The sequence below is a fragment of the Petromyzon marinus genome, chromosome 26 (genome assembly GCF_048934315.1).
Source record: "Petromyzon marinus isolate PM22_M1 ecotype Great Lakes invasive population chromosome 26, UKy_Petmar_22M1.pri1.0, whole genome shotgun sequence".
In the NCBI taxonomy this organism is placed as follows: domain Eukaryota; kingdom Metazoa; phylum Chordata; class Hyperoartia; order Petromyzontiformes; family Petromyzontidae; genus Petromyzon; species Petromyzon marinus.
Genome location: NC_133692.1, coordinates 4412250 through 4428935, shown reverse-complemented (window position 1 = coordinate 4428935; position 16686 = coordinate 4412250). Strand labels below are relative to the sequence as shown.

At 54.8% G+C, this 16686-nt stretch overlaps 1 protein-coding gene across 2 annotated transcripts in view; it reads right to left on the bottom strand.

Annotated features, from left to right (window-relative positions):
* Window positions 1-1870: 1870 nt before the first annotated feature.
* BRAT1 (BRCA1 associated ATM activator 1) overlaps window positions 1871-16686 on the bottom strand; it is a 29631-nt gene continuing 14815 nt past the window's right edge. Inside the window, exons 11-15 of one of the 2 annotated variants that reach the window (XM_076069884.1) lie at window positions 9012-9085; window positions 7432-7516; window positions 5271-5372; window positions 3984-4171; window positions 1871-3003 (exon numbers count right to left, since the gene is read on the bottom strand). In XM_076069884.1, the coding sequence (XP_075925999.1) occupies window positions 2389-3003; window positions 3984-4171; window positions 5271-5372; window positions 7432-7516; window positions 9012-9085 (1064 nt within the window). In that variant the 3' untranslated portion in view covers window positions 1871-2388. The remainder of the gene's footprint in view (window positions 3004-3983; window positions 4172-5270; window positions 5373-7431; window positions 7517-9011; window positions 9086-16686) is intronic. The other variant, XM_076069885.1, reaches the window with a different exon arrangement.

Genomic DNA, 16686 nt, shown 5'->3' with positions numbered 1-16686 from the left:
CCCCACCACCACCCCATCGCCCCCCACCCACCCACATCTATCCTTCAGCTGGCGTCTCCCTTCAACACAATTAGGAAGGGCTATTATGTCCTTAATTAACCACAGACCCCCCCCCGCCCCAGAAACGGGGGGGGGGGGCAGTGCTGTCCGCAATAGATGCAAGAAAATGGAAGATTGGTGGCAGGGGACGAGTCAAGGGGTGGGAGAAAAATGTCTTTTTGTTGTCCAGGCTCTTGTCGTTAATTAGCGTTTTCACCATACTTCACCAGTCTGGTCAAGTGCGGGTTGGATAAAACGGTGGTGCGGGGGGGGGGAGTACCAGTTCAGATATCGCTCGCCACTGATGTTGATGTTACTATAGGAGAGCCGGAGAATCGAACCGAGGTTGCTAGGTTATTCTCTTCTTCCATGTACGATATAAAACTATCAACAATTGTTTATTTTACCAGGTAAGGCCCACTGAGCGATTACTCTATAGCTCCTTTTCAGAAGCGACCTGGCCACAAATGATGACTCAACAAAGTGGCTTATCAACAGGGAAATTATAGCAGCCAAGAACTCTAAACGCGTGATGTTGATTCTAAATGTGGAAGGCTAAAGCGGAGAACCCGGAGAAAAATCTACACGACCGCGAGGAGAACATGTAAGCTCCAAATGTACAGCAGCAGGCGTCAGGGTCGGGGTTCATCCAACGACCTCCTGCATACCAGGCGAGGTAGTTAACATCTCACTAACCACTGTGGCACTGAATTGGACCCACTCCGGCCCGCGATTCCTCGCGACGCGGCCTCGCGACGCGGCCTCGCGACGCGGCCTCGCGACGCGGCCTCGCGACGCGGCCTCGCGACGCGGCCTCGCGACGCGGCCTCGCGACGCGGCCTCGCGACGCGGCCTCGCGACGCGGCCTCGCGACGCGGCCTCGCGACGCGGCCTCGCGACGCGGCCTCGCGACGCGGCCTCGCGACGCGGCCTCACGACGCGGCCTCACGACGCAGCCTCGCGCGGGTGGTTCAACTAAAAGGAGCGCAAGCCGGTGCGGCTGTGATCCAGCAGGCTAGGGTTGGTGGATCGCGGAAATATTGTGTTGGTGGGGTTTTCTCCGGCCAGAGGAATGGGAAATTTCCACCACTGGCTCAGGCCTGTAAACAAGCAATGAGCCACAGTCAATCGCCCCCCTTCCCTCGCTCGACCGCGCGCACAGCATGCTCCACGCTGAGCGATCTTGCCCGATCGCGTACAAGTCGTTACTCGCTGCTCGTGCCTGATGATTGCTAAACATGTCTCGATTGGCAACATGCTGCACCGTGGAACGTGAATGTTGTGTGCAGCCTGTGCGTGTGTTAGTGCCTGCATCCGCTGGGTCATGCAGCCCGCATGCCCAGCCCCCGTATGCCCAAGCAGCTTCTTTTTGGCTGGATAGATGAGGCTAAACGGGCACGACACGGGCACGACACGGGCTGGAAAAGAGATGGGCTGATGCGGTACAGGATGATGTGGAGCTGAGTGGACTTGCCGAAGGCTGGTCTAAGCGGTGTTAAGATCGGCCTCTATGGAGGAGGCTCGTGAAGGACGCTAGTGGCCAGTTGGAGGCAGTTGACCTCCAACAACAACAGACGAAAGACAAGCAACGTTCACAAAAACGAGCGGCGCGCCAGGCAGATAAAGTGCATTGTGGAGCACAGGTGATCCATCTGCCAGTTATCTTAGTCAGTCAACCCATGACACCTGGGTCTGTCCCGTGACCTCCTGCCAGCGAGCCATCGACACTTCGTGTGGACTCAGTGCACCTAGCCTGGCACAAGCGCTGTGATGTAACCGCCACTTAGCGGCGAATGGCAGCCGTTGCACCACACACTCAACAGTGCAGTTGAAAAAATAATTTATTCGTGAAAAACTGGGAGACGGCACCACGTACATGCACACAAAGGCAGGCACAAAGACAAAGACCCCCGTATAGCCTTAACAGACCTTTGAGGAAAGTGCTGTTAGCGAGCACCTATGAAGGCTGACACTGCACACGAGGGGGTGGGTGGCCAGCACCAAGCCCCTCCGCCTTTGTCTCACCAGTGGCGATGTTTACACACGGCACTGGAACCGATTCAGATAATCATCACCGGTGTTGGCCGTGAGCGGGAATCGAACCCAAGTCGCCGGGTTTGTAGTCCAACCCACGAACCGCTGTGCCATACGCAAGTGCACACGCTTTTCCCCGGCGCCACCGCCGCTAAACCAGAACCACCGAATAACAGACGCAAACACGCAAACCGACACGCAAATCGCTAAAAAACGATTCTCAACACGTCGCAAGATCCCTTCCGATGCGCGCAGGACGCAAGCGCGGGCGTCGATTTGAGAAGCGACGAACCGACGACGTCGTCGCCGCCTCGCTCAGTAGCAGTCGGCGCCGTCGAGCAGGGCGCCGTCGCTCGAGGCGAGGATGTCTCGCAGCAGCGAGGCCGGGCCGCTCTGCACGTAGTCGCTGCGCCTCTCCAGCTCGTCGCGCAGCGCCGGCAGGTCCAGCCGGCGCAGGTCGTCCGTCGCATCGGCCGACGCGTCCCCTCCGTCTTCCGCGTCCCCGCCGGCGCCGCCGGCTCCCCCCCGACGGGGCACGACGCCGGCGTCGGCCAGCGCCATGAGCGCCGCGCAGGCCTTGCTGGCGGCCGGCCGGTCGCAATCGCGCAAGGCCGCCACCAGCACCGCCAGCGCCGGCGCCGGTCCGCCCGCCGCCGGACCGGCCGGCTCACGCGCCAGCAGCGTGGCCGCCGCCTCCCAGAACTCCAGCGCGTTCACCTTGACCTCCCAGTCGGGGTCGCGGGCGGCGGCGCGCAGGGCGGCGCCGGCGGGGCCCGTCCGCGCCGGCGGGGCGGAGGCCAGCGCCAGCAGCGGCGCCCGCAGCGAGCCGCCGGCGCGCAGGCACGCGGTGAGGACCCGGCAGGCGGCGCGGCGCGGGAAGCACTCGACGTCGCCGGAAAGGACGTCGCACAAGCGGCCGAGGACGTCGTCCTGCGGGGGCGCGGGCGGGGCAGAGCGACAGGATGGCAGAGACGGTCGCGAGGGGCGAATGTCACCACTCGCAAGCCAACAATGTAGCCCCGAAGCGGCCAACGGCGGCCGCGTGGATATTCCCGGTGGAAACACGCATCCAAGCACCGCTATCCAGGCTCAATTTATACCAATAATAATTGACATTTATTTGTAAGGCGCCTTCCACTGTCTCAAGGTGCCATCGCCGCCACCACCACCACCACGAGCCACGCTCCTCCCTCTGTGGGCCAGGGGTGGAAGGCGAATCGGGGCGACCGCCCCGGGCCCCGCGTTTTGGGGGCGGGGGGGGGGGGCCCGCTCTTCGGCATCACGGTGTCAGATGTAATACTGCCGGTTACTTTTGAAGGCGGTGGAGGGGGGGGGCCCACACGGTGGAATTTGCCCCGGTATCCGCAATACCGCCCCCTCCCCACCGCCCCCCTAGGACGGCCCTGTCTGTGGGAACCCTGCCTCTCAAGTGCTGTGGAATTGCCAACCATGGGCCAGTCACCCAGTGAGTGCACACACAAATCAAAAAGGCGTCAGGTGGATTCCTGCCAAAAATAAGCATCGAGGAGGCGGCGCTCGTCCCCTGTTCATAATCGCGAGCCAGTGGTGGGAATTCCACATTCCTGTGGCGGGGGCGAGTCTTTCACAAGGACAACCACTGTTGTTGACTTCCCCACAAAGCGGAACTATAATTTTACCGACCCTGGAGGGATGACGATGGGGCCGAGTCAACCCAGCCCAACCAGAATTGAACCCTCGAACTACCGATTTGCAGCCACTCGCCCTGCCGCCGAGCCAACAACAACTAAATAAATAAACAAGCGAATAACAGCGGGATGATGAATGCAGCGTGTCGCCGTGGCGACCAAGGAAGGAGAGTGGGGGCGTGCGTGCGGGGGGGGGGGGGGGAGTGGTCGGAGGGGGGGGGGTGCCGTGCGAGCGTCGTTCACCTCCGTCAGGTGAAGGGTGGCCAGAGCGCGGGCCCAGGCGGCGCCATCGCCGCCCAGCGCCATCGCCCCCAACGCCGCGACGGCGCTCGCGCGCACGTAGGCCTGCGCGTCCGACAGCCGGTCCCACGCGGCGCCGGCGTGCAGCCCGTGCCGCGCCAGCCACGGCGCCAACGCCGACCCCGGGGCTGCTGCGGGGGAGAGGCGAGGCGGCGGCGTGGGGAAGGATGGGGATGGGATTTGGGGGGAGGGCGGAGGAGATATGTTGTGGGGTGGGGGCGGGGGGGGAACGGGGGGGGCGGGGGTGTGAGTTGGTGACCGCTGGACCCTGGTGGGCGTTGGCGAGAGTTTGCGGCGTCAGCAGCAGCAGCAGCAGCTAGCGCCCCGCGGTGATAAACAGCGTGATTTATTGAACCGCTCCTGTGCGGACAATGCGAGAGATCGGCCAATGAGCACGGGCGGACGCCGCACACACTCACCCCACACGTACACACGCACACACATACACGCGTGGGCGCGCACACACACGGAGACAACGATTCCCCCCCCTACCCCTAGAGCTGTACAGACAGATGGGGCAAGCGCAGTTAGCGAGCACCTGTTCAGGCCGACGTGCAGTACGATGGGTTTGTGCGTGGCCAGAACCACGCCCGGCCGCCTTTGTCTCCCCAGTGCTGCTGTTTGCAAGCTGCGCCGGGTGCTCATTCAAGGCTATGTTGACCTAGGTGGAGGCCCCAGACCGGTGTGGATATTGCTCGCCACCGATGTTTGCCCGTGGCCAGGAATCGAACTGAGGTGTCGCCGGGTTCACCGCTAAGTGCCAGCGATGTCACCACAGTGCTTGTGCCAGACTAGGTTCATCCCATAGATACCCCCCACTTGCTCAGTCACTTATCCACTCACACACTCGCTCTTTCACTCACCTGCTCTCACCCACTAATTGCATCCCTCATTCGTGCACTCAACTCATCCACTTGCTTACCCACCCACCAACGCACTGCCTCCCTCACTCACCCACTCAACCATCCACTCACCAACTCATTCACTACACCCCTCACTCACCCACCTACCAACCCACTCATTCACTCCCTCCCTCACCCAACAACTCATTCACTCCCTCACTCACCCACCCACTTACTACACCCCTCACTCACACACCTATCCACCAACCCGTACACTACCCCACTCGCTTGCTCATCCGCTCGCTCGCTCGCACGCTGACATGCTTGCGCTCGATGAGCCACGCATGGAGCAGACGGTGGCGGATGCGCGCCAGAGGGGAGGCCTCACCGCGGGGACTCGCCGAGACCCCGGCCGCCAGGAACTCGAGCGACGAGTCGCGTACCTCCCAGCGGCTGTCCTCCAGGCGCAGCGCCAGCACGCGGACCAGAGCTGGCGGTACGGCACGGTGTGGGTACACGGGGGTTGGGAGCAACGCGGGGGGGGTGGGGTTAGAGGTCTTGCGGCGGTGCGGTTGTCGGGAGAGGGGGGTGATGAGTGGGGGGCGGCGATGGTTATCCACACGCACACAAAGATAAAGATCCCCTGTGCAGCCTGAACAGGCTGTCGGGGCAAAGTGCTGTTAGCGAACGCCTGCGAAGGACGGCACGGTGCCTGGCCGGTCGCATCTGTCTGCCCAGTTTGACGCACCGCACCTGGTATTTGCTTAAGGCCGAGTCGACCTAGGGGAGACCTTGGACCAGTTGTGATACCTTGTGTCACCTGTGTATGTTCACTACTCCACGTGTTCTTGTTCCCGCTTCTCGGTGATGGCCACTGGTGTTTGTCGGAAAGGTCGATGCGGTTGGAGTTACGGTGCGGTTGCCTGATCTCAACCGCCCAACCACCAAATCCCCTTTCGTGTCCAAACAAATGGTAATTAGCTCAAGGATCGACCCAGGTCGTCATCAGCCATGCTCAATCGACTGCCGGATGAGGGCCTCCCTCACGGTCCCGCGATGCAAAGATCCACCCCAGCACCCGCAACCCGCACGCGAGCTAAATGTCAGTCGCTCCCTCTCCCGCGGCGGGCATCTCCTTGGGTATGCGTTTGAGCCACGCCTGCCATGCACAGGAGGCTTGCAGTCTCGGTGGGATTTACATCCCAGGGTTCGATGAATAGGGGATCGACCAGCGGTGAAAGGATCCGCACGCTGGACTTGCAATCCAGAGACCACCGTCTCACACCCCCCCCCACCAGCCTGTCCACAGTTAGTCTACGATCGGCAGGTCACGTACGGTGAGGCAAAGCGCGGCCAAGTACTCCCGCCTCTTCCAACAGGCCCGGCTAGCGTGATTGGAAAAGCAACCGAGTACCGTCCTTGAGCTCCCACCAGCGGGAGGCCCCTTCCGCCTGCATGGGTGCGAGTAGGAAATTGCAGGGGCTGCACCTGCGCCTGACCGGCGACGACGAGCGAACGGAACTCGAGCGAGGAGCGGCCGCGTCGCTGTGCCGCGGCGAGCGAGGCTTTTTCCGCCGCTCGATCTAACGCGCGGAATTTTAAAGCGGGACGTCGCTCCCCCAGCGAGATGCGGATACACCTCCCCCACCACCTCCTACCCCCCTCACCGCTTCCCCCCCCCCCGCCCCTCCCACACCCCAACCGCACGCCTCGCTCGTCTCGTCGTGTGAGCGTTGCGGAAACACCTCGCTCCGCGCAACGACTAAAAAAAGTCAAGTAATAAACATCCCATCGGCGGTGGCGGCGCGGCCGACGAGCCGGGAGCCGCCCCTTGCTGCCATTTCGCTCGGCTCGGTGGCCTCAATAAAACGGGAGGAGGAATGGAGGGAGTCGCTCGCCCGCCCGCCCGCCCGCGCGCCCGCGCGCTCGCCGCCGCAGTAAAGCTGTCATAGCGCCATTGATTTTCTTTGCTCGGTGGAGGCCTCTCTCTTATGGCTATTGACCCGCGCGGGGAGGGCCTGATTGAAAACTTTGCGTCGCGATATTTAATTGCACGCTTTACTACGTGCGCGATGTGTGTGTGTGTGTGCAATGTGCGGCGGAGGGCGGGGGGTAAGTTGGGGGAGGGGGGGGTGGCAGGGGGAGGGTGATGGAGCCGTATGGTGAGACTCGGAAACCGTCTCGGCTGCCTTGGTAAAGCAGCGCTAACGCAAGGGTGGTAGTGGTGGTGGGGGTGATGGTGGTCATGGTGGTGATGGTTGTGAATTGGTGGTGGTTATAATGGTGGTGGTCGTGAGGACGGTATTGGTGGTTGTGGTGCAGATGGAGGGGGGGGGGGGCGGCACCATCATGACCGACGTGTAACTTAAACATTTGTGCAGCCCTTTTGTCAATAAGCTGCTGGATGACAGCCTTCCCACGCCATGCAGGTTAATTGACTGTACGTTATACTTCACCACGCTGGCCAGCACGGGCCAGTGTAGGCAGCCCCCCTGAAAGCGCAGAGACTCACACAGACACGGACTCACCGCACACAGACACGGACTCACCGTCCTCCGTGTCACTCGTCAGCCAGACTGGGTCCCGCTCAGGCTCCAGCCAGCGCTGCAGGGCCCGGAAGGCCTTGGCGATGACCTACTCACACGGGCAGCAAAGAGACAAAAGACAGAGGTAAAGATCCCCTGTATAGCCTTAACAGACTGTTGGGGCATGTGCTGTTAGCGAGTAGCACCTATGAAGGACGGCATGACACACGAGGGGGTGGGTGGCCAGCGCCACACCCAGCGGCCGCATTCGTCTCCCCAGTGTTTAAGTTCACACACCTCACCAGGTACTCATTTGAGGCCGAGTCAACCTTGGGGAGGCCCAGGACAGGTTCATATATCCACCACCGTAATTGGTCGTGAGCGGCAATCTAACTCGGGGCGGCAGGTTCCCAGTGAAGTGCGCTGACCACTGCGCCACCGTTCCCCACTACCGCAGGAAGAGACACACGCACGGACACAGCCGTGATCGTCCTGGTGCCACAAATCGGTCATGCTTGTGACTCCATCGAATTTGTATTCCGGGGTCAGAATACGAGCAGGGCTAGGGATCAGCGTTGCGCACCTGCCCAGTAGTTCCCCTTGCAGATGCACGCCTAGGCCGCGTTCCGAACTGTCCCATAACGGTGCGGAGCAGGGCATGAATCAGAATCACAAGATGTATATATACTGGAGGAATCCGATGAGCTATATAATGCATAGTTTTTCACAGATGTTCACGTGATACAAAAGGGTGCAACAACCTCGTTCAAACTGTGTTCTGTCAACATGAAGATACGAGCCTATCAGGCCAGTAGGCTAAGTCGCAACAGCACCGTGGCTAGGGGAATAGAAGCATTACGCCAACTGTCTAGGGTGAGCTAAGGACGTTTAAACTACCACAGGAAGGGGGTTAAAATAATATATTGCATTCTCACCCCGGGGTTAGAATTCTACTGGGGTCAAAATACAACTCGCACAGGCACCGTCCAAAGGTGATATCTGTGTGGACACGTACGCGCATGTACGTTTGTGAAGTGTAACGGTTGGCAAGCTACGCTACAAACACGTCGATCCGAGTTCGAGAATCACTGGGGAGACAAAGGTGGCCGGGCAAGGTGCTGGCCACAAACCCCCTCGTGTGCTGTGCTGGCCAAACCACGTCCTATGAAGGCCAAAACGGGCATGTGCTCACTCACAGAACTTGCCGGTAATGGTCTGTTCAGGCTATGTGTGTGGAAGTGTGTGTGAGCGTAGTGTAGCGGTTTGCGCACTGTGCTACGAACCCAGCGACCCGGGTTTGATTCCCGCTCACGGCCAACACCAGTGACGATTATCTAAACTGGTCCTGGACCTGTTCTAGCTCGACCCATCCTCAAATGAGTACCGGGTGCGGTGTGTAACCATCGCCACTGGGGAGACAAAGGCGGCCGGGCGTGGTGCTGGCCACCCACCCCCTCGTGTACTGCTCTGGCCTTCACAGGTGCTCGTGAACGGCACTTACCTCAACAGTCTGTTAAAGGCTACAGAGAGGACGTTTGTCTTTGTTGTTGTTGTTGTGTGAGCGCCGGCGCAAATGCGAGGAGCGAGGTCAGAGCGGCACTTACGCTGGGGTCGGCATCCGGGCTGCCCAGGCACCCGAGCAGAACCTTCACCACCGCACGTCCGAGGGCATCTTCGCCTGCCCGTGACGCACGCACGCACCGACATGCACGCACGGACACGTGGACGCACAGACGCGTATACTGTACGGACAATCGTGCACAACAACGACAGTCTGCCACTGCAGTGTTGCGTCGAACTTGGAGCCATATCTGACAGGAGAGGCGGTTCCTTCCCGACAAACACGTTGGCAGTTCAAGCAAGCCTGCCTCTGCTGCTGGTGAGACACTGAAATGTCGAAACCGGTCCGGTTCTTTCTCGTGTTTTACCAACGGCCGCTGAAATTATGCATTCACACCCAGAAGGCCGTGCGGCTGATGGGATGTGTGGGGGAGAGAAAAAAAACGCATCTCTTGCGCAACGCCGAGGTTCTCCTAGCCCCCTGGGGGTTAGCGAACACGTGCATCACGATGGCTTATTCGTGTTTTTTATTTGTATTTAATCTCTCCCCGTCTCTCCTCTCACACTTTTCTCACTTCGCTCTCTCTCGCTCTCTCTCTGGAGTCTCCCCCAAGACAATAGTGCGACTGATTTTTCAACAAAAACTTTCACCACAAACAGGGGGGGCGGGGGGGGGGGGAAATTCCTCTGCCTGGGGGCAAATGCTCAAATAACCAAGGCAATCAAGCACTAATTGGAGACACCCTCGCTCGTAATTAATTCGTGTCGCCTAATCGGCAGTAACGAATGGCGTGGGCGGGATGACGACAAAGGAGCCGGGGGGCGGGTCGGAGTGTAGGTGGCACGCGGATAGTAGTACTTGCAGTCACGGTGAGAGATATACTTGAGGTGGTGTACCGGGTGCAGAAATGTGTTCCAAGCTGCCCCCCCCCGCCCCCGCCCCACCAACAGACCTGGCTGCAATTAAGCCCAGTACTTAGGCAGAGACGCATCGACCTTTGCAGAGGCCCACAGGCTTCATGTAGACTAGCGGAGACCCATACACTCACATTGAAGAGATTCACGTAGACTCACAAAGTCCGATATGGTTACATAGAAGAGCTTCACGTAGATTGACACAGAGACTCACAAGCTGCATTGCAGACTCATGGAGACCCATACACTTACATAGAAGAGCGTCACCTAGACTCATAGATGCCCTCGTAGTCTTACAACAGGGCTTCACTGTGTGCGGAACATACCCCAGGTCGCTGTGTAGACTGGAGTATATGTGGCAGGTCGGGAGGTGGCATGTGATGAGTAGTAGCCACAGCCATCGGCGAGAGGTTTACTGGAGATGTGGTGTGCCGGGTGTGGAAATATTTTCAGGGTAGCCGACGTGGACAGACCTGGCTGAAATGAATCGCTGGATTCATGTCAGCGTCAATTGGCAGAGGGGGTTGGGGGGGGGGGAGATTAATATTCATCACCGCTCGTTTGGCTCAATCATTATGACAGCTGCGCCACCGCTCTCGTAAGAAGCAGTGCATCACCCTGCATCGGACAACGGCCTCGGAAGGCGACGTCACTGGACCGCTTCTAAGGTCACGTCGGATCGCTTGAAGGGATCTCAGCAGTAGTTACGTCGCATCCGCTTCTCGTGAGCGATGGGTCGCACCGCTCAGCGAGAGAATGCGAACGGATTCCACGCTTCTTGACGTCGACGTCGATAGCGCAATCGGGCAAAATGAGGGGCGAAACGGATTTCTTCAGAGGGTTAAATTAATAAACGACACGCAGCGGGTATTAATCAAGAGGTGGTGGGGGTGGGGGATGGCAACATTAACCTCAAATGCCCCCTCCGTCGCTCACCCTTTTCAAACAAAAGTCGTGGACCGCAGTTTAAATTTTTTACGTCCACCGTCCGCGTTCCCACCTCCTACTTGGGCCGCGGGTACTCGGCCGGCACAACTCGCCCGCGGTCACCACCCGAGGCGGCGGAAGTGTAGAGGCAGCGATTCCTTTATACGGCCAAATAAAAGTGAATTACGCGAGGGCCATTCCCAAATGATTGGATCATCCCCGCATTCACTTTTACTGGCCACATAACGACACCGGTCGCCACTAAAGATTTCGGGCTTTCTCAGCGAACGCGACGCTGATTTCCACGGTGGCACGCGGCCCCCGTGGTTGATGGCATCACTTGGCACGCGGGCCCAGGAGCCCGGCTAAACGGTCACCCGGCGCCCCTGTGCCAACGCCGCTCATCGTGCGCGTGATGCTGCTCAACTGTTAACATCTCGATCAGAGCTTTCTCAGAAATTCTAGATTAAAGTTTCTCTCAATTCTAGATCAGAGCTTCTGGCAATTCTAGATGAGAGCTTCTCTCGATTCTAGATAAGAGCTTCTCTCAATTCTAGATAAGAGCTTCACATAATTCTAGATCAGAGCTTCTCTCAATTCTAGATGAGAGCTTCACACAATTCTAGATCAGAGCTTCACGCAATTCTAGATCAGAGCTTCACGCAATTCTAGATACAGTGAGGGAAAAAAAGTATTTGATCCCCTGCTGATTTTGTACGTTTGCCCACTGACAAAGAAATGATCAGTCTATAATTTTAATGGTAGGTTTATTTGAACAGTGAGAGACAGAATAACAACAACAAAATCCAGAAAAACGCATGTCAAAAATGTTATAAATTAATTTGCATTTTAATGAAGGAAATAAGTATTTGACCCCTCTGCAAACCATGACTTAGTACTTGGTGGCAAACCCTTGTTGGCAATCACAGAGGTCAGACGTTTCTTCTAGTTGGCCACCACGTTTGCACACATCTCAGGAGGGATTTTGTCCCACTCCTCTTTGCAAATCTTTTCCAAGTCATTAAGGTTTCGAGGCTGACGTTTGGCAACTCGAACCTTCAGCTCCCACCACAGATTTTCTATGGGATTAAGGTCTGGAGACTGGCTAGGCCACTCCAGGACCTTAATGTGCTTCTTCTTGAGCCACTCCTTTGTTGCCTTGGCCGTTTGTTTTGGGTTATTATCATGCTGGAATACCCATCCACGACCCATTTTCAATGCCCTGGCTGAGGGAAGGAGGTTCTCACCCAAGATTTGACGGTACATGGCCCCGTCCATCGTCCCTTTGATGCGGTGAAGTTGTCCTGTCCCCTTAGCAGAAAAACACCCCCAAAGCATAATATTTCCACCTCCATGTTTGACAGTGGGGATGGTGTTCTTAGGGTCATAGGCAGCATTCCTCCTCCTTCAAACACGGCGAGTTGAGTTGATGCCAAAGAGCTCCATTTTGGTCTCATCTGACCACAACCCTTTCACCCAGTTGTCCTCTGAATCATTCAGATGTTCATTGGCAAACTTCAGACGGGCATGTATATGTGCTTTCTTGAGCAGGGGGACCTTGCGGGCGCTGCAGGATTTCAGTCCTTCACATAATCATTGCAACTCCACGAGGTGAGATCTTGCATGGAGCCCCAGGCCGAGGGAGATTGACAGTTCTTTTGTGTTTCTTCCATTTGCGAATAATCGCACGAACTGTTGTCACCTTCTCACCAAGCTGCTTGGCAATGGTCTTGTAGCCCATTCCACCATTCCAACCTTGTGTAGGTCTACAATCTTGTCCCTGACATCTTTGGAGAGCTCTTTGGTCTTGGCCATGGTGGAGAGTTCGGAATCTGATTGATTGCTTCTGTGGACTGGTGTATTTTATACAGGTAACAAGCTGAGATTAGGAGCACTTCCTTTAAGAGGGTGCTTCTAATCTCAGCTCGTTACCTGTATAAAAGACACCTGGGAGCCAAAAAACTTTCTGATTGAGAGGGGGTCAAATACTTATTTCCCTCATTAAAATGAAATCAATTTATAACATTTCTGACATGCGTTTTTCTGGATTTTTTTGTTGTTATTCTGTCTCTCACTGTTCAAATAAACCTACCATTCAAATTATAGACTGAGCATTTCTTTGTCAGTGGGCAAACGCACAAAATCAGCAGGGGATCAAATACTTTTTTCCCTCACTGTAAGAGCTTCACGCAATTCTAGATCAGAACTTCTCTCAAATTCTAGATCAAAGCTTCTGGAAATTCTAGATCAGAGCTTCACGCAATTCTAGATCAGAGCTTCACTCAATTCTAGATCAGAGCTTCACGCAATTCTAGATCAGAGCTTCACTCAATTCTACATCAGAGCTTCACGCAATTCTAGATCAGAGCTTCACGCAATTCTAGATCAGAGCTTCACTCAATTCTAGATCAGAGCTTCACGCAATTCTAGATCAGAGCTTCACGCAATTCTAGATCAGAGCTTAACGTAATTCTAGATCAGAGCTTCACGCAATTCTAGATCAGAGCTTCACTCAATTCTAGATCAGAGCTTCACGCAATTCTAGATCAGAGCTTCACTCAATTTTAGATCAGAACTTCACGCAATTCTAGATCAGAGCTTCACTTAATTCTAGATCAGAGCTTCACGCAATTCTAGATTAGAGCTTCACGCAATTCTAGATCAGAGCTTCACGTAATTCTAGATCAGAGCTTCACGCAATTCTAGATCAGAGCTTCACTCAATTCTAGATCAGAGCTTCACGCAATTCTAGATCAGAGCTTCACTCAATTTTAGATCAGAACTTCACGCAATTCTAGATCAGAGCTTCACTCAATTCTAGATCAGAGCTTCACGCAATTCTAGATCAGAGCTTCACGCAATTCTAGATCAGAGCTTCACGCAATTCTAGATCAGAGCTTCACTCAATTTTAGATCAGAACTTCACGCAATTCTAGATCAGAGCTTCACGCAATTCTAGATCAGAGCTTCACTCAATTCTAGATCAGAGCTTCACGCAATTCTAGATCAGAGCTTCACTCAATTCTACATCAGAGCTTCACGCAATTCTAGATCAGAGCTTCACGCAATTCTAGATCAGAGCTTCACTCAATTCTAGATCAGAGCTTCACGCAATTCTAGATCAGAGCTTCACGCAATTCTAGATCAGAGCTTCACGTAATTCTAGATCAGAGCTTCACGCAATTCTAGATCAGAGCTTCACTCAATTCTAGATCAGAGCTTCACGCAATTCTAGATCAGAGCTTCACTCAATTTTAGATCAGAACTTCACGCAATTCTAGATCAGAGCTTCACTTAATTCTAGATCAGAGCTTCACGCAATTCTAGATTAGAGCTTCACGCAATTCTAGATCAGAGCTTCACGTAATTCTAGATCAGAGCTTCACGCAATTCTAGATCAGAGCTTCACTCAATTCTAGATCAGAGCTTCACGCAATTCTAGATCAGAGCTTCACTCAATTTTAGATCAGAACTTCACGCAATTCTAGATCAGAGCTTCACTCAATTCTAGATCAGAGCTTCACGCAATTCTAGATCAGAGCTTCACGCAATTCTAGATCAGAGCTTCACGCAATTCTAGATCAGAGCTTCACTCAATTTTAGATCAGAACTTCACGCAATTCTAGATCAGAGCTTCTCTCAATTCTAGATCAGAGCTTCTCTCAATTCTAGATCAGAGCTTCTTGCTATTTTAGATCAGAACGTCTCAGAATTCAAGATCAAAGTTTTTCAGGATTCTAGATCAGAGCTTCTCAGAATTATAGATCACAGCTTCTCAGAATTCAGCCCAATGTCGTCAGATTCTGAGTACTTGCATAAGCCACCATCATGCATAATCAGGAGTTATAAGGTACTTCGGGAATACTTGTGGGAAATAGAAGGCGGTGCTGCAAAATCAACTGTTGTACTGTTCCACGCTCGCATGTCTTTGCTCCCTACCTTCACTAACCAGCACCGACCAGCGTGGTGACGTATGGTAAACAACCCCCAACGGCCCACACAGCTTGTATTGACAAGAGGGCTGTGCACACGCCCATAATGCCAATTTCACTATTCCTTAGTAAACCCTCGCCGAGTCTCAAGACTCTCTTTGCAAGAGTGCGCTGCTACATTGGGACGTTCGGCCACGATTTCCATTCGTGGCGAGAGTTGGACTTCGACTAGTCATCCGGGTTGCGAGGCCGCGCCGGCTAACGGGCCGAGAAACCGGCGAACGAACGCGACAGCACGGGCGCCGTGACGGGAAACGCTCCGCGGCTCCCCCCATCATCGCACATTTCACAGAGGCGGGCGTCGCGCGTCTTGCAAGACAACGGAAGGAATTGCGAGAAATGCGAATAATCAAGTTTGGAGGAGCGGGAGCTAGCGGGGCGGGCGAGTGGGCGCGTGAAGGACGATCATTTTGAGTGGCAACCCAGCGCGGGAATAATGTGGGATCCCATTAAGATTTTTTTTTTTTTATTAAAACTTCAAAGACGGTTGTCGGGTCCACAAAAACTTTGTTTAAATATTAACGGCACTATTTTATTATTCATGAGGTCATCTGGTGTCCTCAAACTTGGCCGCGTTTGAAAGTGGTGGTGGGGTGGCAGCGACGAGCTGCGGCAGTCGTGGGCGCCGCCGACACCGACGCCGCAGCGCTGCGTCGGCACAAAACGAGGTCGGTCGATTCCTCGAGACATAGCGCCAGACGGGATTTCGTAATTATTGCATGTTTTTTTGTTTGTTAATTATTACTATTATTATTTTTTTTATTTGCGCAGCGCAAGGCGCTCTGTAATCGTCTCGCTGTGCCGCGTTAGTTCTCTGAGGCGCTAAAAAATTAAGGGGCATGAAGGCTCTATAATTATTCATTACCGCTGCGATTCACGACACAAGTTGCACGTGTATGTGCGTGCGTTGTGCGAGTTAGCACGCTGCGCTACAAAGCCGGCGACCCAAGTTCGATTCCCGCTCACGGCCAACACAAGTGACGATTATCCCCTAGGTTGACTCAGCCTCAAAATGAGTACCTGGTGCGGTGTTTAACATCGCCACTGGGGAGACAAAGGCGGTCGGGTGTGGTTGCTGGCCACCCACCCCCTTGTGTGCCGTGCCGGCCTTCATAGGTGCTCGCTAACAGCACTTGCCCCTACAGTCTGCTGAGGCGATACGGGAGATCTTTGCTTTTATTTTTTGTGCGAGTGTGTGAAAGTTATCGTGATGATTACAGAACCTATCCACACGTACATGCAACTTATTTCGCACTGTGCGTAGCCAACCGTACCAATCGGAGGTGTGGGGAAAAGGACAAACTAAAGCACAATAACAAGCTCTCAAGAAATTAGTTTTCAATCTAGATTTAAACGTGCATGGCTCCAGTGGCTTCCTAAGATGGCTACGTGGGTGTGTGCGCGCGGGGAGCGGTGGTGCAGTAGTTAGCGCGGCCACTCCGAGACTGTGGACCCGAGCTCGATTATCAGCCACGGTGAGAACCAAACCAAATTAGTTTGGGGACACCCTCTACCCCAACCCCATCCGCACTGACCAGAGTGGTGAAGTATGGTCAAACAACTCCCTTGACCAAGGGAGTGTGGGAAGGCCTTCATCCTCAAATTATCATAGCATGAATCCTGTTTTGTCTCGGTGACATGGCGGAACATCTTATTTCCATAAGATGTTAACTGTGTATACAAGTGCTGTTGCATACATGAGTGAAGTCGTGCATGAGTGTTGTGTTTGCGTGTGTTGTGTATGCAAATATCATTGAGTGTTGTGTATATATATGTCGTGTTTACGAGTAATGTTGTGTATTAGTAAAATTGTGTATCAGTGCTGTGTATACAATTCCCATTATGTATACACGTGTCAATGTGTATACGAATAATCGTTGTGTAT